The 25,860-nt window shown below is 42.1% G+C and overlaps 3 protein-coding genes across 10 annotated transcripts in view; 1 reads left to right on the top strand and 2 right to left on the bottom strand.

Annotated features, from left to right (window-relative positions):
- The window catches only part of LOC143902849 (UDP-glucosyltransferase 2-like), a 153,046-nt gene that overhangs the window by 91,384 nt on the left and 35,802 nt on the right, over positions 1-25,860 (top strand). For 2 of the 4 annotated variants that reach the window (XM_077416030.1, XM_077416032.1), the window contains exon 5: positions 14,499-14,718. In XM_077416030.1, coding sequence (XP_077272156.1) covers positions 14,499-14,718 — 220 coding nt within the window. Of the gene's footprint in view, positions 1-14,498; positions 14,719-14,816; positions 17,307-21,902; positions 22,460-25,860 lie in introns of those variants that run through there. The other 2 variants (XM_077416031.1, XM_077416033.1) reach the window with 2 other exon arrangements.
- Positions 174-14,489, bottom strand: LOC143902850 (uncharacterized). Of its 4 annotated transcripts, XR_013258509.1 has the most exons (6): positions 12,949-14,464; positions 12,655-12,852; positions 12,262-12,432; positions 11,576-11,783; positions 10,098-10,428; positions 8,047-9,736 (listed from the first exon to the last, which is right to left on the bottom strand). XR_013258509.1 is itself a non-coding variant. In XM_077416035.1 (5 exons), exons 1-5 carry the CDS (start codon positions 13,047-13,049, stop codon positions 467-469), a joined length of 726 nt encoding a protein of 241 aa, XP_077272161.1. In that variant the 5' UTR covers positions 13,050-14,489; the 3' UTR covers positions 174-466. The 4 variants fall into 4 exon arrangements, 2 of the variants coding, with proteins under 2 accessions (XP_077272161.1, XP_077272160.1); XM_077416035.1 differs by lacking the exons at positions 8,047-9,736; positions 10,098-10,428 and adding an exon at positions 174-514 and having other exon boundaries at positions 12,949-14,489; XR_013258508.1 differs by having other exon boundaries at positions 10,098-11,783.
- Positions 23,349-24,991, bottom strand: LOC143902853 (uncharacterized). 2 transcript variants are annotated; one of them, XM_077416038.1, is made up of 4 exons: positions 24,560-24,991; positions 23,707-23,953; positions 23,539-23,615; positions 23,349-23,465 (listed from the first exon to the last, which is right to left on the bottom strand). In XM_077416038.1, the coding sequence occupies exons 1-2, from the start codon at positions 24,795-24,797 to the stop codon at positions 23,883-23,885; spliced, it is 309 nt and encodes a 102-aa protein (XP_077272164.1). In that variant the 5' UTR covers positions 24,798-24,991; the 3' UTR covers positions 23,349-23,465; positions 23,539-23,615; positions 23,707-23,882. The 2 variants fall into 2 exon arrangements, with proteins under 2 accessions (XP_077272164.1, XP_077272163.1); XM_077416037.1 differs by having other exon boundaries at positions 23,349-23,615.

Genomic DNA, 25,860 nt, shown 5'->3' with positions numbered 1-25,860 from the left:
TTAAAAGTTAAAAGTTAAATAATGAAGTTAAAAGTTAATAACTTTTTTAACTCAACTTAATTAATTTTAAATAAATTTATTTTTAACTTCAAGTTATTTTCTAATTATTTTTAAAGCATATAAAACCTAACTTATTAACTTTTTGTTTTAGTTAAAAATGTAAAAATATTTACAAAATATTATTTAAAATTGCTAATAAAAAACAAAATTAATATGTGTATTTCAATAAAATACAAAGTTTATAACATATATACTTACGTTTTTTATTTTCTAAGATCGTATTTCAATTATTATTGCGAAAAAAAGTAACACATTTAGTTTAAATAATATAAAAATTTAAAGTTTTACAATCATTACAGTATAATAAATTTAACGTATGTTACATGTAAAGCATAAATTAATATGGACGCTCAATATACCTAAATCGTTAATATATATCTACTTACACTTTGGCAAAAATGACTATTCAGCTTTTATTTTGTTTCCCCACAGTCCCACCAATGATATGACAAATCTGAATAAAAAAAAAATAATAATATATCTTATGAAAAATATTCTTATTTCTATCTTACCGCTATATATTACAATAAGCGTTTTTTATTTCCATATATCTTACCTCCACTGTGATATTAAAAATAATCTTACATCTATCTTATCGCTACACGTGTACAAATTACAAATTATTTATGATAAAAACTGTATCATGTAAGAAAGAAACCAAAATTAAAGATGTAAAATATTCCACATTTTTCTATTGCTTTGACCAACCCCTTTACGTGCCTTATTATGTTGTATTAGTGCGTAATAAATGCGCATGCGAAAAAATAATTTAACAAGAAAAATTGAGGGAAAGTTGGGACATGGAGTTTCAAAGTTGATATCTTTTACTAAAGAAAGTAAATAAGCACCAATATTTTTTTTATAACAATTACTTTCAAAATTTTTAATAAATATTTCATCTAATTTATGTATGTATGAACAAAATTGATTACTTGGAATATTCAAAGATCCAAAAAGTTCTCCATTCTCAGTTCCATAATCACGAAATAAACAATATAAAGTAGTGTTATCTAAAACTTGAGTAGTTTCATTTATATAATCTGTACATGCTTCACACGAATGTATTGCTAAACATCTTTTTATTAAATAGCCGCAAACGTATTTAAATGCATTTTGTTCTGGCAGGTCCATAGAACGATAATCGTGTGTTGGAACATCTAAAATTTTACATGAAGTAGGTGATGTATTTGTAACGATGCACCCCCACACATGCATCATTCCCGGCGAAGAACTGCCGGATGCCGCCCGACGATCTCCGTCGGGCGAGGAAAGGGCGCGGTGCGCCCACCTTATTTTTTAAACGAAGGAACCGCGATCGTGTGCGCGGCACCCCGCCGCACCGACATCTTCCCGGGTCTCCGACAGACACCGAGGGGAGCCGAACGCCGCCGAGCGCGAGCACGCTTACCGCCACGCCGATCCCGCTCCGCTCCGCCGGCGGCGCGGCTCACGCGGGAATCGGCCTCCCCTCCCTAGCGTACCACCCGGGCGAGTATAAAATACCGGCGCCGCGACAGATCGACACTCGCAATCCGAGCTTAGCTACCTGTGCTCCGCTACCCTCGGAGACGAGTACCTTTCCGCTTCCTAGGCCAGCTCACGAAACGGGGTACAGCGTTCTGTGCCTCGCTCGAGAGTTCTCGAGCGCTGACCGCCTTCCTACCCGGGACACCCCGTCTGCCACGGTAACCAGGGGTCGAGCGTGCTCGGCCTCTCGACAAGAGTTCTTGCCGCCGGAACAGTCGGACCTCCTCGTCAACCGATCGACCAGCCTAGCCCCTGGCCGTTCGTTTCCCTTACCTCCGCGCCGCATAATTAACACCGGATCATATCGCGAGAAAAGAAACCGCGCCGGATAACACACACGCGCCCGCACCGCAATTCTCGCGCCGCGGGCCGACCAGCCATTGGCCGGCCTCAAGGCCCGTTCGCACGCGTACCGCATCGCGCCGGTGCGGACCACCTGACTCGCGTCCGCCGCATAAACCGAATGCGCTCCCGACATTTGTAACTATCGCGACCGTCTTATAGAATACAATCCGCCCGCGTCCGCCGCATAAACCGAATGCGCTCCCGAAATTTGTAATTATCGCGACCGTCTTATAGAATATAATCCGCCCGCGTCCGCCGCATACACCGAATGCGTTGTAATTCTCGCGGCCGTCTCATAGCATATAATCCGCCCGCGTCCGCCGCATAAATCAGATGCGCTCCCGAAATTTGTAATTATCGCGACCGTCTTATAGAATATAATCCGCTCGCGTCCGCCGCATACACCGAATGCGTTGTACTTATCGCGGCTGTCTTATAGCATATAATCCGCCCGCGTCCGCCGCATAAACCGAATGCGTTTCCGTACTCTGTAATTGAACCACTGTAATAAACCACGTTTCGTATCAAAACTGCCTTCTGTCTCTGGGCCTACCATCGAACTCCTGGTCCGGCGAGCTAGTCCGCGTTCGATAAAAACAGCCAAAAGGCAGGCCGTTACATGGCGCCCGAACAGGGACCGTTTTGATCGTTCCGAGAGACAGAAGACCAGGATACGCAATGGCCAAAGCGTGGATATATAAACTACCGAAAAACGAGCTAATCGAAGAACTCACGCGACGCGAACTCGACGCCGGCGGCACGATGGACGAGCTACGGCAACGCCTGAGTGCTCATGCGATCATCCCGAGATGACGCGAACCGACGCCGCGGGGGGCAACGAGACGAAAACGGTGCCTCCGATCGTCATACAGCCGCCGGGATCGCTCCTCGCGCCGACAACGACCGGCCCGCCGTCGGCTCCGGCAACCCCGTACGAAGTTTTTTTTCCGGCGGCAAGCGATCGCCCGGCCGGATTCCCCGGTCAAGTCGTGGATCAAATAAGAAAATGGGGGTGCCATTTTGATGGCAAAGATCCCGTCGCGTTTCTCAAGCGGCTAGAGGAACTTAAAGACGCGTACCAAATTTCCGGCGCGCAAATACTGGCGGGGCTTCCGGAGCTACTTAAGGGCGACGCGCTTCTTTGGTACCGAAATAACCGGCACACATGGCAGGGCTGGGAGGACTTCCACGCCGATTTCCGCGAGTATTACCTCCCGCGACGATACCGCGCTCAACTCATTCGCGAAATACAGACGCGAATGCAGCGACCAGACGAACCGTACCGCAAATTTGCCACCGAAATGCTCACCATGATGCGCCGAGCGACCGGATTCACAGAGGAAGACCGGCTCGACGCGCTCTACGATAATATGCACCCGCGGTACCAGCTCTACATCCGACGCGATTCCGTCACCCGGACGCGCGAGATCCTGCGCCAGGCGGAAGAGTTCGAGCGCATCGAAGAGCGGACTCGCGCGCGACAGCCTGCCGCCCCGCAACCCGCGCTCGCCGCTACCGCATACGACCGACACGAGTGTTGCTGGCGCTGTAAACAGCGCGGGCACACCCGTTTTGATTGCCGCCGGCCACCCAAACGGTTTTGCTCACAATGTGGGCGGGACGGCGTGTTTACGCGTGATTGTCACCCGCCGTCGGGAAATGCCACGCGGGCCGAAGAAGAGGCGGCCGCCCCCCGGTCCTCCGCATAACGTACAAACCGCGTCCGCACCTGAGCGTCCGCGTAGCGGGCCAAACATTCGACGCTCTCTTAGACACCGGGTTCGAAGCCTCCTTCGTGAACGCGAGCACCGCGGGAACGTTGGCGGCAAACTTCCCAATCACGACAATTACCGGGCGGGTATATCTCGCCGATGGGACGCGCGCAGACATCCCGGGTCTAATTACGTTCCCCGTGACCGTACAAGGACGCATGTTTTGGCACCGGTTCCAAATCATGCCCAAGCTAGACTGCGACATGTTGATAGGCGTAGACCTGTGGGGCAAAATGGACTTCGCCATCCTGCCCCCGCCGCCGCCCAGCACCGACACGATAGCAGCCACCGTCGGGGGCGTTCACGAGGAGGACACGGCGACCGAGGAGAACCGCCTCCGCCGTTTTCTGGCAGACGAACTCGCGCAGTTCGAAGGGGTGCAGGGCCCCACGGACCGCGGGGAACACATAATCCGCGTAAAAACCGACCGCCCGGTTAAGCAGAGGTATCGACCGCGGAACCCTGCGATGCAGGCGATCATAGACGCAGAAGTCGAAAAAATGCTGCAGGACGGCATCATCGAGCCGTCGCACAGCGCCTGGAGCTCGCCGATCGTGATCGTACGAAAGAAAGACGGCAAACCGCGTTTTTGCATTGATTTTCGCTGGGTTAACGAGCTTACCGAAAAAGACGCGTATCCACTACCGCAAATCACCGCGACGCTAGATAGATTACGGGGGGCTCGGTACCTGTCAACCCTCGATCTAAAAAACGGGTACTGGCAGGTGCCCCTCGCGCCGGAGAGCCGACCCGTAACCGCATTTACGGTCCCCGGCAAAAGGCTGATGCAATTCCGGGTTATGCCATTCGGCTTGCATTCGGGCCCCGGCGAATTTTCAGCGCTTGCTCGACTCAATTCTCGGCCCCGAATTATGGCCGCACGTGTTCGTATACTTGGACGACATCGTGATCGCCACTGAAACGTTCGAGGAGCACCTACGCGTTATGCGCGAAGTTTTCCGCCGACTCCGGGCCGCGAAGCTAAGGATTAACCCGGAAAAATGCCGTTTCTGTACCGACCGTATAAAGTATCTCGGCCACATCGTCGACCGCGACGGCATCCGCACCGACCCAGACAAGGTTAGCGCCGTCGCGAACTGGCCCGTGCCCCAGAGCGTACGACACATCCGACAATTTTTAGGACTCGCGAGCTGGTACCGCCGGTTCATCAAAGACTTCGCCACCCTCGCCGCGCCGCTCACCGCGCTGACACGCAAGCAGGCCCGATGGGCCTGGGGGGAGGCCGAGCAAAACGCGTTCGACACACTCAAACGCACGCTGACCACCGCGCCGGTCCTTGCCTGTCCGGACTTTACGCGGCAATTTCACCTCCAGACGGACGCCAGCACCACGGGTCTGGGAGCCGTACTCACGCAGTACTTTCCGGAGGGCGAGCGTGTCATCGCGTACGCTAGCCGCACATTGAATCACGCCGAGCGAAACTATAGCGCTACCGAACTGGAGTGTCTGGCAGTCGTATGGGGAATTAGGCGGATGCGCGATTACCTCGAGGGGTACCGGTTCACGGTGATCACGGATCACCAATCGTTAAAGTGGCTACAGAAACTAGAGTCGCCGTCCGGCCGATTGGGACGTTGGTCCTTTGAATTGCAGCAGTACGACTTCGACGTTAAATACCGCAAAGGGACACTGAACAAGGTGGCGGACGCGCTGTCGAGGCAATCCGAGCTCCTCAGCGTCACCGCCCCGAAGTGCCCATGGTATACGCGCATGTGGCATGCAGCCGAAACCGCGCCCCACGAGGCGCCCGATTTCCGAATAGACCAGGGCCGACTGTGGAAGCACGTGCTCCACAGTCTCGATTTTAAAGATACACCGGCAGACGAACAGTGGAAAGAGTGCGTGCCGAAGGATCAACGCCCCGAGATTCTCGCGCGGTACCACGACGCCCCGACCGCCGGCCACTTGGGGATCGCCAAAACAATCGCGCGGATCGCGCAACGATTTTACTGGCCCGGCATGTTCCGCGATATCGCACGGTACGTCCGCGAATGCGCGACCTGTCTCGCACATAAGGTGGCGCAGGAAAAACCAGCCGGCCAGCTGCACCCGACCGCCCTCGAACGACCATGGCAACAGGTCACCATCGACCTCGTCGGTCCGTTGCCACGATCCGCCGCCGGGCACATATGGTTGCTCAATATGCAAGACCGTTTTACGAAATGGGTCGAGCTCCGCCCGCTACGACGCGCCACCGCGCCCGCGATCGTAAAGCATATTACCGAAACCATCATCCTCCGACACGGCTGTCCGGAGGAGATTCTTTCGGACAATGGTACGCAACTAAAGTCAAAACAACTCGCGCAACTACTAAACGAGTGCGGTATCCGACAACGTTTCACGCCGGCATACGCACCCCACTGCAACCCCGTAGAAAGAACTAATCGCGTCATTAAAACAATGATAGCGCAGTACGCCAAGAAACATAAAACGTGGGACGAGCACCTGCCAGAACTCCAGTTCGCATATAACACCGCAACGCACGACGCGACCGGTTACACACCCGCGTTTTTAAATCACGGCCGCGAACTACGCCGCCCCGGGGAAAATGGCCTACCGTCCGCGGCCGGTCCGGCCACACCGGTGCACCGTCGTTTGAACGAGGCGTACGAGCTCGTGCGCGTTCAATTAGCCCGCGCCTTCCAACGCCAGGAGAAACATTACAATCTCCGCCGCCGGGATTGGCGACCGCGAATCGGGGAGTGGGTGTGGAAGCGCGACCGACCCCTGTCTAACAAAGAAGCCGCATTCAACGCGAAGCTCGCTCCAAAATTTATCGGTCCACTCGAAGTTCGTCGCATCATCTCGCCAGTAATAGTCGACCTCCGTAGCCGCCAGGAAAAATGGTACCGTCACGTGCATGTACAGGATCTCAAACGCGCGCCCACCGATACGACACCCGTCGTACACGATCCCGACCTGGAAGGGGAGCCCGCCGACGAAACCGCCGTCGCGACCGTACATTACGAACCCACGCCGACGACGCGCGCTGAAACTGTTAGCGCCGACAAAAATATTATTGTCAGGGACCGTGAATATTATTGTCAACGGGTACGATCACCGTGGAATATTATTGTCACGCCGAACAAAATAAAGATGGTACGACCTTCCCCCCCGGATAAGTCAGGAAACCTGGCGACGATAGGAAGCGAGCGAACAACGCGGCCACCGACCCGTCAGATCGACTGTCACCATGACGGAAGACACAGCGACGGAGCAAGCTACGGAGCGGAATATCCTGCGAGAGATCGAGGAGATCCTGGGAGAGGACCCCGAGCCGTACGATCCCGCCAACCCCGGGATCGGGCACGGGTGGGCCACACTATACCGCGGCGATCCCGAGCCCACGCCGCCACCAACGCCGGAGAGACCCGCACCTCCACGGACGTGGCCTCGCATCGGCACCATCGTGCAGAGGTCCGACGCAGCCAACCGAGCGAAGCAAGCGTGGCTGACCACGCCGCCGCCACCGCTACCCCGGCGACTGCAGCCGCGAAATACGGCACCGCTAAGGCCACGACCAGCTCTCAACCCGGCCCGAGTGATGGGCCCGCTGCCACCGCCGCCGATACCGATCATCGTCGCGCCCGGGATTACCGTGGACGTGCCACATTTCGCACGCCACGTCTCCCGCGAATACAAAGCCCGACTCGGGAACAGGCGCTGGCACATACGATTCAATGGAGATGGGTCCGTTCGATGGATTAAGGAGAAATCCCAGAGCACCACGGGGTAGGTCCAGCCAAGGTCAGCCGACTACCCCGACCGGCCATCAACACATGCCTCAAAGTTCAGGCATACTAAGGGGGGGGTGATGTAACGATGCACCCCCACACATGCATCATTCCCGGCGAAGAACTGCCGGATGCCGCCCGACGATCTCCGTCGGGCGAGGAAAGGGCGCGGTGCGCCCACCTTATTTTTTAAACGAAGGAACCGCGATCGTGTGCGCGGCACCCCGCCGCACCGACATCTTCCCGGGTCTCCGACAGACACCGAGGGGAGCCGAACGCCGCCGAGCGCGAGCACGCTTACCGCCACGCCGATCCCGCTCCGCTCCGCCGGCGGCGCGGCTCACGCGGGAATCGGCCTCCCCTCCCTAGCGTACCACCCGGGCGAGTATAAAATACCGGCGCCGCGACAGATCGACACTCGCAATCCGAGCTTAGCTACCTGTGCTCCGCTACCCTCGGAGACGAGTACCTTTCCGCTTCCTAGGCCAGCTCACGAAACGGGGTACAGCGTTCTGTGCCTCGCTCGAGAGTTCTCGAGCGCTGACCGCCTTCCTACCCGGGACACCCCGTCTGCCACGGTAACCAGGGGTCGAGCGTGCTCGGCCTCTCGACAAGAGTTCTTGCCGCCGGAACAGTCGGACCTCCTCGTCAACCGATCGACCAGCCTAGCCCCTGGCCGTTCGTTTCCCTTACCTCCGCGCCGCATAATTAACACCGGATCATATCGCGAGAAAAGAAACCGCGCCGGATAACACACACGCGCCCGCACCGCGATTCTCGCGCCGCGGGCCGACCAGCCATTGGCCGGCCTCAAGGCCCGTTCGCACGCGTACCGCATCGCGCCGGTGCGGACCACCTGACTCGCGTCCGCCGCATAAACCGAATGCGCTCCCGACATTTGTAACTATCGCGACCGTCTTATAGAATACAATCCGCCCGCGTCCGCCGCATAAACCGAATGCGCTCCCGAAATTTGTAATTATCGCGACCGTCTTATAGAATATAATCCGCCCGCGTCCGCCGCATACACCGAATGCGTTGTAATTCTCGCGGCCGTCTCATAGCATATAATCCGCCCGCGTCCGCCGCATAAATCAGATGCGCTCCCGAAATTTGTAATTATCGCGACCGTCTTATAGAATATAATCCGCTCGCGTCCGCCGCATACACCGAATGCGTTGTACTTATCGCGGCTGTCTTATAGCATATAATCCGCCCGCGTCCGCCGCATAAACCGAATGCGTTTCCGTACTCTGTAATTGAACCACTGTAATAAACCACGTTTCGTATCAAAACTGCCTTCTGTCTCTGGGCCTACCATCGAACTCCTGGTCCGGCGAGCTAGTCCGCGTTCGATAAAAACAGCCAAAAGGCAGGCCGTTACATATTAAAGTCGGATTCTGTAGAGTGAAGATTTGATGTTTTCATAAGATTTAACATTTCATCGGAATCTGGAGCACAATTTTTCGTATCACAATGTTGTAATAATTTAATACTAAATAGATTTTTAAAAGCGCGTGAAAACTGTATAGGAGTTGGATTTACAGAATTACCACCTTGTTGCCGAACAGAACCAAAAAAATTTTCGAGACAATCTGTATTTATTTTACGAGTTTGTAGATATAGAAAATTAAAAGTCTTCAATATATCCCATAATTGTATAATACCATTAATAGTGATTTGCCAGCATTCAAAGCATTTAATCTTTACAATTTTACCCTTATTATTAATAGCTGTAATATTTTTTAAGACATTCAACGTTTTTTGTAAAAATTTCAATTGTTTTGTGCTTCCGATAAAAACTTCTCTATATTTTTTTGGACTGATCATAAAAGATGAATTTAATATATCAAACAATTTATCGAAACGATCAATAAATTCTACTGTCCCAATTGCTTCAGATGGAAGATAACCTACAGACATTAACGTGCACATACCGGCAGCTACATGATTACTTAAAACTTGTACGGCGTACTTAACTTTCATTTTCGAAAAATTATTGGGTTCAATATGAATGGGAGATAATTTAGGAGCTGCCTTAAGGGGTTAGTCTACTCGAGAGAGCCAAAAACAGGCGAATTTTCAAGAATTAATTTCAGACGAAGTATCGGTGATAAATGAATGTTTTTTTTTATTTGCTTTGTTAAAGTTTCGAGAACATGTCCAAATTTTTATGCGTTGAAAAATTTTAAGATGGCGATGAGGCACTCCTTCGCGCGCAACCATGTTTTTTAGAGGTGGTCAAACGGTGTACATGGTTTCTGGAATGTGGATGGTCTGAAACAAAAAAAAATATAGTCATAAACTATATTGTATTGTCTACGGAATGACGAAGCGTTTTTTCTCTCCTTGTTTTTGGCGCCAAGAAAAAAATTCCTGAATTATTTGCTGCATTTTTGGACTCAAATTACGTGTTATTATTATTAATAATTATTGAACAAAATATTATATTGATAAAATCGTTCGTCATTCCGTAACTACTATTCCATAGAATATGTGTACCAAATTTGAAGTCGATTCATCGATTAGAACTCGAGATATCGTGTACACCGTTTTGAAAAACATAGTTTTGAGAAAAACGCGTTTAAAGTTTCGGTAATAGTTTTTTGAGTGAAAAATTGCATTTTAAGCGTCTTACCGTTAATCAGCCATTCCTGCGTCATACAGTAAACCTTCCACCTCGTAAAAATTCTCTTCGAGAGCCGATTGTGCTATTCTTCTATTAATTCTTTCTTGTTTGGAGGTCTCGAACGACCGCTTGTCAGCAATCGCAATTCGCAGCTCATCCGCTTTATCGCACATTTCGACGGCATTTGGCCTAATTTGTAAGTTCAGGACGTCCATCATTTGTAGAATACTCTCGTACCCGTGATTAAAAATGCTTGCTGCAAAATACGATGCCACTTCCACGGTTTTCACGCCACTAAACACTCGTTTCAGAGCAAAATGATGCAATACTGGCGTGCTGTCTGTTGAAAATACTTCTGACTGACTATAAAGTATTTTTAACAACATCTGTTGGTGTCGTTAGTGTATTAGAGAAATTCAAAATTGAATGGTAAATCGTTATGTTGTACCCGTCGAACAGGTAACGATTTGCAGCAGATAGGCGTTTCGGAGCACTCCGGAGCGCTTGGGTAGGAGCTCGAAATTTCAATGAAAACGAGTTCTGGCAGGTATAAGACTTTTTGTCCCTTATTCTAGAGGGTTCAAAGGATTTTTTAAGCCAATAAAAAAAAAATCGATTTTTTGACCATTTTCGAGTAGACTAACCCCTTAATCCATTGTTTAGTATCTTTTGAATAAAATTGAACAATATAAGACCATGATTTAAATTTATCATTAAATTTTAAATTATACTTTAATAAATTATTACGCGTTGCTTTGATTAAATGGGGAGTATCAAAAATATATAATATTTTGTTCATTAACAACAAACATTGAATTTTTAGTTGATATTCCTAATTCGCGAGATAATTGCAAGAAGTTGTAACCCATGTCCGTAATTAACGCATGCACAGTAGCACCACATTCTTTTAATTTTCTTATTGCATCAAAAATAATAGTTTTTATTGTATCGCTTGTACAAGTAGTCGCTACAAAACAATAACAAAGTGGGACTTTCCAGTTGCCTGCTATACTTCGTGCTATAATAACAAATGCATTCTTTGCAGATATTGGTAATTTATTATCACCAACATCTTGGAATCCTATTATTTCGTCTCGTGAAACATCGTAAAATAAATGAGATTTTAAACTCATTTCATCTATGCACAGTACACAATGTCGCTCGATAAGTGCGGTAATGAATTTAATTTTATTTTTAAAGCCTCAAAGACTTTTATATTAAGACCAGGAAGAATATTCCAATTATATGTGAAAGATTGTAAAGTACGTACGGAAGGTAATGTAAAGATTTTTCTTAATTCTTTATAATTTCGCGGACTTAAAAAGTACATTGATAAAGCAAATTTTTTAAAATCATTATTGTATCGTATACCACGTTTGTCTCTTGTTTGCGCGTCTACTTGTACTGACAGTAACATACTAAAATTTGTCCGGTAACCACTTATTTCCTAATGTTCTTAAAGTTTCTAATTCTTTATTCTTTTGTACCTTATCTTCTCCATATGGTGATTCTTTAGTGGTGATACTTTTTTCCACTTTCTTTCGAAGACGTCGCAGTTTTTGCTGGAGATCTTTGTTTTTTAATCTCATTTTCTCTATGGTTTTGCACAACCGTTTCTTTGTAGGGCTGTCCTTTTTCTTGGATGTCATCGTTGCTTTCGATATCATTGTTTTGACAGGTATACTGGATGTGCTTCTAAATTAACACAAAAATCATTAAAAATAAAAAAAATAAAATAATTGAACAAAAAAGTATGCATAAAGTTATATTTTAATTCTAAAACAAAGAACAATAAGTATATAAAAACACAATAAGTAATAATAAAAAAGTAATTTTAAAAATAATATAGGCATGTAAGACAATGAAAGATATATGAATTTTTGTTGGCCTACATCTACGTATACTATATTACTATAATACTCTCCTAACAAAGAATACTTATATTATGGTAAAATGTAAAAGTAGTATATATAAGCAGTTAGATAAGTAGTTTGCACTTGTTGTCTATTTTTCTCTTAATAGTTTTTTAATAACTTGATAATAATTTGATAATAATTATTATACTAAATGTACATTTTTATTTTACTAAATTTTTTATAAATTTATATATAATATTTATAAATAGAAAAGTATAGAAATGGAATAATATATAGCAATACATGTAAAAACTTACGGTTTCATAATTTCAACATCCATTGTAATTTCCTCTTTTATGTTGTCAGTATCCATTTCAATTTCCTCTTCTATGTTGTTTCCTTTTTCTTTTTCTATAACAGAATTTGCTTGCTCTTGTATATCTTCCGTTATTGTGTCCTTTTCTGCTTCTGCATCCATTTCTATTTCACTGCAAAAAGATTTTAAGTTACATAATTTACTATATCAATACAAAATCAATAATACATGATGTTTGAAAATAATATTTTTAAGATGTTATTATATATGTTCTTATTTTGAACATGTGTGCTGACTGGATATGTTTGTATGAAATATATATTACATTTTAAAACAACCAAAAAGAAACTGCAATGAAATTGATAGCAATCTAAAACATAATTATATAACCTACATTGTTTTAAAGCATGATGCTAAATCTTCTCCAAATCCTGTGGGTATGGCATCAGGATGAAGAAGAATTCTTCTTTTATTAATCCTAAACCATTTCTCCTCAAAATGCAAAGAGCATAATCGGCAATTTCTATACGAATATTCAAGTCCTTTTTCTTTTAAATCTAGTCTTCCACTTGCTTGTACCCATTGCAACCATCTGTTATTACAATGTATTAAACATTATAAATTTATGTAAAAAAATATAACGTAATTAAAAAAACTAAAAATACTGTTATAAAATAAAATGAAAAACCTGTCATGTTCTTTTGGAAATCTAAATGCATGTCTTCCTTCCAATTGAAGATTTCCAGGACATCCTGTTATTGAACAGGTTTTAGTTTTTTTTGCACTCATTTTCTTACTACTTCTGTTTTCTTTTGCATCTGAAACAGAGCTAAGATCAAAGTGTTTTCTGCAAGAGAATTGAAAATCTGAACAATATAATATATGTACAGATCTACAATTCTCTTTAAGGATAAATGTCACTTTCTTTCTTGCTTTCCCTTCACTTCACTTCACATCACTTCACATCACTTCACTTCACATCACTTCACTTCACATCACTTCACTTCACTTTATTTCACTCCTCTTTAAATATCTAAATTATCTAAAATATCAATTGAACGACATAACCACATATACTGTGACAACCGATGTGGTAAGCTATTGCCGCCAATTTCTAAACATTTGAATGGTCATGAGAAAGAGCGAAAATGGAAAGAGTAAGTAAGAGAGAGATTCAGATGGCGTTACCGTATAAACTGGCTCAACTTGCGCATGCGCGCTGCGTTTTTGGCATCATCTGACGAAGAGAGTTGCGCTACTGTATACTGTGGCTGAGCAGTGGCCTTACAAATTCTTCCTGTTCCGGCAGCTCGTCTCTCGGCTCGCAGAGGGCTGGATGTTGCCGGGATGGCGGCTCGCACGACAGTGGCGTTCCCTCGGTCCGGCGGGAGGGCGGGACCACGCTGGGCCCGCGCGCGCCCGCGCGCGCCGGTTTCCCTAGCCTGGTCGGTGCTGCGCCCTGGCCTGCCAGCGATCCCTCCAGGCGACCGCCGTGCCGCACTAGGGCGCCCTTTGTCACTGCTCCCATCTGCCGGCGGTAGGTTTAAAGTCCGCCTACGTGAGACCGGCTGTCCTGGCCGCGACTCATTGTCCGGTTCCTCGATGACCAGGCTGGCCGGGCCTTGGCTCGTCGACCGGGGGCGGTACACCGGAGGTGGCCCCGTTCCTTGACGGGTACCTTCGTCGGGGCGTCCCCCTCTTCGGGTCCTCCGTACTCGGGCTGCAGTGCTCTCGCGCCGCTGGTGACGCCTTGACAGGCCAGCTGATTTTTCGGCTGTGGGCTCCAGCGTGACCCGCCCATCGACCATCCGCCCTCGGAAGCCCCTGGTTGTCCAGCCGTAAGTCCCTCGATGCGGCATACGCCGTTACAACGTCGTGACCCTGGCCATCTGCTCCGCACTTCCTCGACCTGTAACGATCGTAAGAGATCTTAATCCTAACCTAAATGTTCGCTCTCCGCCCGCCTCGGGCGGAGGCACCATCCCTGACGCCTCTCTCGGCCGAGCTCCCATCTGGGGTGAGGGACGTGACATTTAATTGTCACGTCACAATAGATACAATAAGAACAATTCGCTTTTTGTTAAAAAATGAGGTACAAGCAATAAAATTATTGATTAAAAAGTTTATCACATTAGTTTAATCGGGACATGTATAGCTAATAATATGTGTGTATCTGTGTAAGATTTTTATAGTTGAGAGTTAATACTTATATTTAATAATATATCTTTATGTGTTTAGCTCATAAAAATGTAAGAGCAGTCTGGACACATGGTGGTCTTCTGAGTACGCAGGAAGCTATTTGGAAAGGTATACCAATGATCGTAATGCCTTTCATTGTAGATCAAAAATCCAACGCAAGAATATTAGTAGCTAAAGGTGTTGGCATACAGTTGGACATTAAAACTTTGTCCACGCAATCCATATTACGCGCAGCTGAAAAAGTACTTTACAATGAAAGGTATCATATTTTGATCATGTTTTAATAATTATTATTTAAGCAGTAAATATTAACAATATAGCTACATTTCAGATAATGTTTAAACTCTAATGTTTAAGGTGGTTCTAGCATTTAGGTCAAATGTAGATAGCCCGGAAAATATGATATTAAATAAAAGGTTCACGTTCCTAGAGTGTGTCTGAAAAATTTCGAATTTTTTTATCGCTTGGTTCCGGAGATATATGTTTGTAAACTTTGCCAATTTTACATGATGATAATAGGGAAAGAAGGGTCAGATCGCACATTTATGGAATACGTTCATACTTCTCGAGTAGATGAACGAATAAAAAATTGTCTAATCGATCCAATAAACATTTCTAAAGATACTGACGCGACACTAAATTGATTGACCGTACCGTATATAAATAAAGCGAAACTTTCGACAAACTTTCGGCAACTTTCGACGTTTCGACACGACACGAGAGTCACGTGGCCGTCTTGAGTGGCTGCTTGGCAACGTCGCACGCGTCAGCTGACGCACAAGTCGCGTGTCCTACCATTCTCCCACCGTTGAATGGAGGGGGGGTTTTTTCAGTAATTTCCTCGGTTGAGGAAATGAGGTGCCTTATACTCAAATATAATTGGCACAAGCTGTGTAGACTCGAAAATTAAAAAAGTCACTGAAGACAGGAGTTAAACAACTTTACCAATTTTTTTAAAAAATTGGAAAATAATATATAACACTTCCGATTGTTTAGACTTAAAGATATGTATTAAATCTATGTTAGCTAGATAATTCGCTTTTCTCAGGTCTTGGTCCATAATAATTCTAAAATATTTTCGGCAGATTAATAAAACATGGTATAGATCCTCTCTTTCGTATCCGCATTCACATCTCTCATGTTCTATATATCTGTTTCTTTTTAACGAGGAACCTAAGTTAAAGTAATTGGCTCTTAACGTCACAAAATATATCTCGGAGTTTATCCGAAACCAGAGTTTGGTAGAAAGTCTGTCATAAAAATGTTCAAAATAAAACGCTCCCTTGAACGCAGAATCGCGCACGATAGATGTCTGTGTAGTCTCCCATGCTTCTTTCTTATCAAGGGTCCTGAAGTCCCCCACCGGCACTTCAATAGACGGATCGGCTTCCTCGAGGGATGCCTTCTTTGCCAGCTCATCCGCGAGCTCGTTACCGGCGATACCCACGTGTGCAGGAATCCATACCAATATCACTCTTTTACCCAAAGATCTCTCGAGTTCAAATAAGTATCGTCTAGCCTCCGTGACATATCGGTTTTTATGAACGTTGATATGATTATTGTAAATAGATTGCAGGACCGATTTGCAATCTGACATAATGATGATATCTTTCCTCCTGTGCACATGCTGAAGAATCATGAGTTGTAAGGCAGATTTAACAGCAAAAGCTTCCGCTGTGTATGACAAGCATGAATCGGCAGGCTCATTTTATATGCTTTTTCCTGATCGGATATAACCAGACTTGTCTCGTTGTATGAGCCATCCGTATAAATGATATCCGGGGAAGCGGACAGATGCCTCTCCATAATGTCATTGATCAAAGCTTTGTCCGGAAAGCGTTCCTGCTTCCTCGCAATACCAGTTTTTAGATCAACGGTCGGTTTAAAGGTATGGGCGCCGTAGGGTCCTTGAAAGACTTCAGGAAGTCTCTGGGGACCAATCCCGGTTCTAAACCTTAGTTTCTTCCAAATCTTCGATAGCATCGAGAGTTTATAGGTCGGTTGACGATAGCGGCGGTAGTTCTCCCGGTCCAATGTGCGTTGCAATTTAGAGCAGAGGCCATTGTTGTTGTAAGCAATGGCCTTTGTAACAAAGTTCCTACCCAGCATGATCGCAAGATCCTTGAGTAGCATGACCTTAGCTTTGGCAATCAGGACATTATTTTAAAATTTTGCTAATCTCTCGATCGCACTCAAATAAGTATCCGGAAAACCTTCCGTGTCCGTTTGCAAATTCAAACCATTTGCCTGCCCCTTTATGTATATCATCTCCGAAATCAATCGTTTGTAATAATAGGGTTCCCTGTCTAGTATTTTAACATTGTTCCAATCAAAATTGTGATTTAATTCTAATTGATGCTTCGTTATGACAGACTGATTCGGTGCGTTCTAATTAATATGATTCTGATGCTCCTTGATTCTTGTTTGCATTTGCCTATTCGTTTGGCCCACATAAGAAGCATCACAATCATTGCAATTGATTTTATATACTACATTACACTTTTTGGATCGCGGGAGGCTATCTTTGTGAGGTTTGATGAATGCACGCATCTTGTTTGAGCTGTTATAAGATAGTCTCACTTTCAAATCCCTTGTGACGTTCTTAAATTTTTCTGTTATTGTAGGGATGAGAGGTATGGTAAAAAAAGAAACAACCTCTTCATCATCCTGTCTCACATTCACATTAGAGCCTCTGTTAAACAATAGCTTAAGACGTTCAAGTAATATTTTAAAAATAAATCCCAATGGATAGCAATTATTAAGTAAGATTTCAATGACCAGTCTGAAATTTTTTGCGTGCAGGGAAAGATGAGATAACAAAAATGCCCTGTCTATTAAGCTTTTAGATGTACAGTGTAATAAATAAGATATTATATACATCAAACATTTGTTAATTTCTTTATTTATTACCTACACCTCTAATACAGTACAAACAATATAAATTATAATAAGATTTATATATATATTGCGTATATTACTGTTCGAGATCCGTCGAACTTTCCTACGCGAAACATCGGCTCAAAAACATTATTATATTTAACATCGAGAAATACCGATGTTTATGTGGTTCGAGCTCTGTCGAACTTGTTCGAAACATGCGTTCCCCGCGATTCCCGCGCCCTCGAAACCCATCGATCGTGATCACGCGTTACGAGAGTGCTCCCTTATTTGTCGAAGCACGGAAACGGCTGTTGTGACGCGTGATGTGACCATACGGACGAATAGCGATTCAGCTCTCATCGCTCGTTTGTTCCTGAAAAACAACCCTCTTGAGTAAACGGCGAACTCGCTCGCCGGACAGTCAGTCGTTGCTGAGGATTCCTAGCCTCAAGTCGTGGGCCAGAACTCATAGCCGAAAGTCGTCGCGTATCAATCCTTGTCTAAAGACAGCACGGCTCTCTCCATCTTAAATCGCTGCTTGAATCGCTACTCGCTCGTTTCGTCTTAAAGTGCGGATCAAAGTTACTTATATTTTTTTATTAAGTGTGCTACTTAGCGAGAGGTTCGAAAACTTCCGGTCGTGCTCCGCTCGCGATCGTTCTTCTGCTGCGCGCTCAATATTTCCTTTTGACGCGTACAAGATCTCCGCTCCGCGAGAGGCTTCGATGCGAGAAGCTGAGACAAGATTTCCGTTCGCGATACCTGGCAGAAAAGTACGAACGACTCAGAAGATTTCCGAATCCGCGGCGCACGATCCGTTGTTCCCCCTCGCGTCTTTTCCGTTTTTGAAATAAAGACTATATATTTCTTTGTGCAATCTGTGTTCCGAGTGCTTTAATCCTCATTCCTCCCGCGAATTTACGACTCGCGTCATCCACGCTTCTCGCTCAACTCTGAGCGGAATCCAGATTCAGGGCGACCGTCGGAAAGCGACGCCCAAACAATTACAATAAGCTATTAAAAGTACTTCATAAATGAATATATATATATATATATATATATATATATATATATATATATATATATACGCGTAGCGTATTTTAGCTGGACCGAAAGAAAGGTGCCAATATTTTTGTATACATAGGTTTACATTGATCCATACACGTATACATAATGCAAATAATTCGTATGTATACGATATTATCAAAGTTATCGCAAAAAATAAATGCTGTATTTCTACAGTGTTTTAAAGGTACCGCGTTTTTTTATGTATCGTATATTAACGGTACCGATATGTATACATGCATACGATTTATATATTTATAATATAAGTACATAATTCGTATATTTTAATGACAATAAGATAGCGGAGATAAAAATTATATTATTGCTAAACGCACACCATATTTTGTAAAATATGAATAATTACTAATATATACAGTTGGCCGGAAATGAACATCCGGTTAAAAAATTTCTATATGAAATTATCACGTCTACGTATCTCATGTCGCCGATGACGGGACTTAAGGCCGGTTTTCACACGCAATGATTGGTGGCGCCAGGCCGCGCCAGTCGACTAATGTCAGTAAAAATGCAAATGTAAACACTTGATGCAAACTGGCGCTAGTAATGTGGCGTTTACTGGCGGTTATTGGCCAAAGCATATAACCTCAAAATTTGAGGTTATATGGTTGTTGTCATTTACTGTCTGTTTAATAAATGTTAAATATTTTCCATATTATACGCCAATCACTGTGTAAACACTTGTGAGTTTGCCAGTTGGTTCTGGCGCCAATGAATGCCAGTCAGTTGGCGCCACCAATCATTGCGTGTGAAAACCGGCCTTTAGACGCTCCGTAGTTTTCGGTGTCTAGATGTATAAATACTTTGAATTCGATGTCTACGTGTCCTAGGTCGCCGATGACGTAGTCCAGATAATGCGCTCCGTAGTTTTCGGTGTCTAGATATATTAATATGTTGAATCAGCGACCTGGGACACGTAGAAATCGAATTTGAAGTATTAATACATCTAGATATTAAAAACTACAGCCCAGGTTCCGTCATCGGCGACCTGGGATATATAGACGTCAAATTCAAAGTATTGATACATCTAGACACCGAAAACTATGGAGCGCCAAGATCTCGTCATCGGTGACCTGTGATACATAAACGTCGAATTCAGAATATTAATACATCACGGTCTACTTAATACTATAAATGCTTTGAAATATTCTTTGATTAATAAATTAGTAAAATTCTTTCTTTTGATTGGTCAATCGAACGCTTCAAAGCATTTGTAGCATCAAGTGGACCGCAGTTTTTATCATGCAAGAAAAAGAGAAAATATAAACTGTGCAAGATTAGCTAAAAAGAACAGATCTAAAGGATAAATTCCAATTCACGTATGAAGCGTCATTAAATATCCTTGTTTAACAATCGGTGAACAACAAAGATAAACGATGCGTTATGCGCATCATGCGTGAAACGGAATGTACCCATTAGGTCTGTTCTTTTTAGCTGAATTTTTTGCACGGTTCATCTTTCTTCTTTTTCTTTTCACTTGGGGTGAAGAAGGGAAAAGATGAACTGGGTTACAAAAATGAAACGCATACATTTTGTTTCACGCATGATGCGCATAACGCATCATTTATCCTTACTGTTCTGAATACCTTATAGATAATAAATTTATTTACGTACATTTACGTAGTTGTCTGCATTATAATGGGTGCATCCACAAGCATGACCGCTCACTGAGCCGCTAAATAACAATTAAGTGTGATTGGTTGGATCCAAAGGTAAGAGCCAATTACATTCAATTGCTACTTAGCGGCTCAATGAGCGGGTGCACTCCTGGATGCACCCATTCATGCGACACGCGTACGTACAGGTTAATACGTATTTGCGTATGTCATGAGCGTTCATGCGTACTATGCATGCCCGAATTGCCCGAGCACACGTATGCGTGGGCATGCGTGGGTGTACATACTCACGAGCAAGCGTGCTGTACGCTGTACGCGTAATGTATATTATATAAATAGGTATATTCTCTCTTTAGGACTATTCTTTTTAGCTTTTTTTGCACGGTTTATCTTTCCTTTTTTTCTTCTCTCGTTGGCGAGAAGAAGAAAAGAACAAATAAGAAGAAAAGAATATATCAGATGAAGTTAAACTGATTATAATTGTCAGTTACAGTTGTCTGGAATAAATTCTTCTTGGAGCATTAATTAGACAAATCAATATTTCAATAAGTATCATGTATTTCGATATTTCTTCATAAGATAAGAATGCAGTTTAGTGACATTCCTAGTAATGTTCAGTACAACAGATCTTTCTCATTACAGTTAAGCATCCAATTTCCATATTTTGGGTACTAATAGCATATCATGGTGTTTAGTGCAAAATCAGCCTCACTGCTGTGCAAGGAGCAATTTACAATGCAAATGACTGTTTCCGCGTTTCTTAAAATTATTTGACGTTTACTACTTTCTAAAATGGTTTGTAAACATGTGAGATATGATAAAAGTTATTGTATATTTAAAATTTAATATTTTATGCTATTTATTGGCATTATTCAACACCAATTTCAGATATAATAGAACTGAGAGCGACATATTCTATGCATATGTAATAGTTTGGAGAGCAGACCTGTTATCAAGCACCAAAAAAGAATTTATTAACAAAACACGAGATTTTTTAAAGTGAGATAAAAGAATTCATATTCTTTTTTGATGCTTGGTAACAGGTGTACTCTCCAAACTATTATATATCCATGGAATATGTCGCTCCCAGTTCTATTATATCTGAAATAAATGTTGAATAATTTCAATATATAAACAACATAAAATATTAAATTTCAAATATACCATAACAGTTATCATATTTCGCATGAGTATATAAACCATGTCACAAAGTATTAAACGTCAAATAACTTTAAGAAACGCGGAAACAGCCATTTGCGTTGTAAATTACTCCTTTCACTGACGGGGATTTTGCAAACACCATGGTATGTTATTGTACCACAGATATGGAAATTGGATGCAAAAATAAGAAAGATCTATTGTATTGGAATATTGCTAGGACTAGTTACTAGACTGCTTCTATATCCTATAAAGAAGTATCGAAAAACACGATACAGATATAATGATTTATCTATAAACTTATGCTCAAGAAGAATTTATTTCAGACGACAATTAAAATCAATTTAACTTTCTCCGATATATTCTTTTCTTTTATCTTTTCTTATATGTTCTTTTCTTCTTTTCGTCAAGATGAAAAGAAAAAGAGGAAAGATGAACCGTCCAATAAATTCAGCTAAAAAGAACAGGCTTAAAGGGCACATACATTACGTTTCACGCATGATGCATATAACGACATGCATATAAGACAATGTATAGTTAAGTATTTATCTCTTTGGATTGTTTCTTTTATATTATATATCCGCTTCATTTTATGTATACATTTTTGGTACAAGAAAAAGAGATACTATATTACAAAACATGTATATAAACATTGGCTTTGAAACAGGATGATTTCTAAAACCAATATGACAATTGAATTGCACAGGAAAACGGTATTAAGACTGGACCACAGCACTCGCCAACAAGTCCTGAAGGTTTAGCAAGATCTGGTGGACAAGAAAACACACAGAGTCGTAGTGGGTGCTGCTAGGAGTTGGGGCTTATCTGTCCACCGCTACATTCTTCTCCAATCTGAATTGACTTTACACTCCTGGGGCGCGATTCTTGAATTCATTCGCAAGAGAAACGTATGCGAAAATTCTGCTCTTATAGAAACGTTGCAGGATGGTTAAAAATTATGCGATAGCCAATCGACCTGCAATTTTCCTGTAAGAATAACCTTTGCGCATACGTTTCTCTTGCGAATGAATTCAAGAATCGAGCTCATACATTTTAATCAACATATTTACAACTTAATTTACGCATATCGCGACATGAGGTAACAAGTGACAATTGGTATATTTATTAATTAAAATAAATTTAACATTTTGTGGGATTACTGTCAGACATTTACTTGCGCAATATTTTTATACATCTGGTGCTATAGAACAGTAGAAAAAGCTTATACAAGTAATTTTTAAATAAAACTTAATTTAAAAAATAGACATTGGTTCTCTATCATTTACTCATAAATATCCTATACATGTACATATGTATAAACAGATTTTTAATCTCTATAAATGACAGTACTTTTATAACACTTTTATAAAAAAAAAAAACAGACTTTTATCGACCTTACTTCAATACTTTTAATACTTAAAGAAATACGTGTTTTGAATATAATATAAAACTCTTAAAATTTAATACTGCTTTTAGAAACTAAAATAATCTTACCTTATAACTATTTTGTCAAATTTTCAGACTTTTTGCTTTTATTACGTTATATATAAATTAATAAACAGTTCTCTCTTCTATATAGACAAGTGAATGTCAGTATACTTGGTTATATGCTTAGTTAAACAAACAAAAAATGTCGAAGATATATCAAGTTATTAAGAACGTTTCTTTTGTAACCCTCCTTAAGGTTCCTAAATACTGCTAAAACTACATATATTCAAATTATCAAAATAAAGATGATAGTATGCATTAGTATATTTTGATGTAAATTGCAAGAAAAACATACATATACATAGGTTGTGTTCAGGATTTACACAGCCATTCCTGAAAATCTATAGTTCACATTACGATGCTATAGATTTTCAGTATTGGCAGTATATATCGGAATAGGGCTTTTTGCTTTTGACGTCATAATTTTAATATACCTGCAGAAGTACTAAAGAGCCTTTACACATTGCATTACGAGTTACAAAAGACCCTTCAAAGATAATACTTTGAAACCATTACTTCTTTTAGAAATCTTATACTTTTGAACAACTTGGCTTAACCGCAAAGAGCCAAGTAAATCGAGTGAAAACATCTATGACAAGCAGAACGTGCTTGAATCCATTTGAAGACCACGAGCGTAAACGACACGAGCGTTAACGACATACAACATGAGCGTAAACGACACGAGCGTTAACGACAAGAAATGACGACACACGACGCTATATAAATGATTTAGCAACGATTTTCTTACAATAAGTAATAATCTCCATCTTGATACTTTTATCTGTAAGGAAGTTCTTTGTAAATCCTTTATAAAGTTAAACACTTTTATCGACTTCTTTCAAATACTTTCATACTTTTGCTCTTGTCGATGTAGAGGCTTGTTGGTTATCATGGTTACAAAGTATTGCTATTTTTTGAATTAGTTATAGTTCTGAAATAAATGTTAAAAAATTATTATAACATAAGTGTTAAATAACCACCAAATTAATAATTATTAAGAAAACAATTATTATTTTACTTACTGCCGATGTTCTAAGGAATCATTCTGTGTTTACACTTTTATTTGCTTTGTAACTACGTTTTTTGTTATGTACCCACATTTTAATCATAGGCACTCTTCGTTGTCCTAATAAGTCGGAATGCTTTTTAATAAGTTTTCCAATTTCATTGAATGTGGGTAATTTGTTGTCAGTGGAATTTATGTCATGACCGAAAGCATCGAGAACGATACGTTTTTCATCTGGTGGCCATTGCGATTGCAACTAGATACTGAAAATAGAATATTAAAATATTTACTAATTTATATAATTGTCTCTAAAAATTTACATATAATATTTAATCGACATTTTATAAAATATTTTAAGATTTATACATACAGAGTAAGTAACGAGAAGTTTTGAATTCAAAATATACATTTATTGTAGATTAGGTCATCCAGAACAAAAATTTCTCTATCATTTTGCAAACCACGCAAATTTTTGAGTTATTAATTAAAGAAACCTCTATACATGGCAATTTTTAATAATTCAAAATTTTGCATGGTTTGCAAAATGGTAAAAGACTGTTTTGTTCAGTATGACCAAATCTACATGTACATCGACAGACATTTATGAATATATGACCGGTATTGATAGTTCGATGTTATATTTAAGACCGTCTTAATTTCATCCTCAGATACTGTAAGAGCTGTTTTATTGGCTACATAGCATCTGAAGATAAACTTAAGACGGTCTTAAATATAAGATTGAATTATGAATGTGCCTTTTATCTCAAAGAATCTATATAACCTCAAATTCTAAATTAGATCCACCCATTGACCATTAAGGTACAAATAAAAAAATTTTAATTTAATTCATTTGTATAAGAATAAAGTACCTTGTTGAAAATCCCGGATGGTTCTTCTGGATGCAACTCCCTCATTAATTTCGTCATCATAAGTTTTCGTGGTCGTCTTCGTTGTAATTTCCATATCTGAGAGTTTAGAGTCAGAATCATTACTGTCACTTTCATCCATATTAACTTTTTGTGCTGCTTCGAGATGTTGAGATATGTCTAAGATTTCTTTTTCTATAACAGGTTGTCTGTAGTAGAGATAAATGAATTTTATCGGCATGGCTCATAAAATTTGCAAGGAATTGAAATTTAATTTTTTGATAGATTATAATAAATATATATTGATGTTATATGCTTCTGTAATTGAATTCCACGAATAGTATCTGGATTTTCTACGCCACTTTTTACTGCATATTGCCGTAATAAGTCACACGCCAAAAGATATTTATGATTATCTTTCTTAAGCGAAGGAAGACCAAATAGATACGAATTTTTTGAAAAAAATTTCGCAGCTTTTCTATGCTTTAAAATCATTTTGATGCAGCCCTGGGGGTCTATTACGTATTTTTTCACGAGGTAAAAATGCGAAAAGTGAGAAAATTTACTAGAGTGTATACGATTTCATTGGTCGAAATCTGGTAAATCTGTTCACTTTTTGCATTTTTACCTCGTGAAAAGATACGTAACGCCCGTATCACTCTAGCGATTGGCGATTGCGTCTACGTTTGCGTTTACGTCTCTTGATCAATCAGAAAGTAGCTGCTGGTGATTGCGATTCGCGATTTCCGTTCTGATTGGTCAAAAGACGTAGACGCAAACGTAAATGCAATCGCCAATCGCTAGTGTGACGGGCCCCCTGTTCTACAATACGTCGTGCTGTCAAATTTCGGAACGCAGCCGATGGTCCAATGAGGAAATATCGCTTTCGAAAAAGAAATTTTCTCATTGGACCATCGGTTGCGTTCCGAAATCCGACTACGACATAGGGTGCGTTCGGGAAGACGTTATTAGTACTATTTGCTTATTCTATCCTTGTTTTACACCTGATGAGCGATAAAGATGGAATGACGCAATAACGCTAATAGCGCGCTTCTGAACGCAGCCATACTACTGATTGGTCGCGTTCAGCAGACACAACTGTTGAGTTTGTCTCATCAATACTCTGCGTTGATTGGTTGGTTCTAAAAGTAAGAGCCAATCACGTTTGACCGCTACTCCGCGGCTTGGTCTGCTGAACGCGGCTATTGTAGAACTGGTCTTAGGACCAATCTATATTTTTTTAGTATACTGAAGGTAAAATATAACATGTTAAATATACTGAAGATAAACCTACAATTTTGAAA

Source organism: Temnothorax americanus, unplaced genomic scaffold, assembly GCF_048541705.1.
Source record: "Temnothorax americanus isolate GAGA-0224 unplaced genomic scaffold, ASM4854170v1 Scaffold40, whole genome shotgun sequence".
Taxonomy (NCBI): Eukaryota; Metazoa; Arthropoda; class Insecta; order Hymenoptera; family Formicidae; genus Temnothorax; species Temnothorax americanus.
This window is presented reverse-complemented; position numbering and strand designations above follow the sequence as displayed.

Bases quoted from the DNA above. Each gene is read 5' to 3' on its own strand.
- LOC143902850 (XM_077416034.1), bottom strand. From the start codon at position 13,049: ATGAGTGCAAAAAAAACTAAAACCTGTTCAATAACAGGATGTCCTGGA. The intron at 12,853-12,948 runs GTTTTTCATTTT...TTGTAATAACAG, and splicing joins TTTCCAAAAGAACATGACAG to ATGGTTGCAATGGGTACAAG. The intron at 11,784-12,261 runs GTAAGTTTTTAC...GTGTTAATTTAG, and splicing joins GATGTTGAAATTATGAAACC to AAGCACATCCAGTATACCTG.
- LOC143902853 (XM_077416037.1), bottom strand. From the start codon at position 24,797: ATGCCGATAAAATTCATTTATCTCTACTACAGACAACCTGTTATAGAA. The intron at 23,954-24,559 runs GTACTTTATTCT...TTCTATTTTCAG, and splicing joins CATCCGGGATTTTCAACAAG to TATCTAGTTGCAATCGCAAT.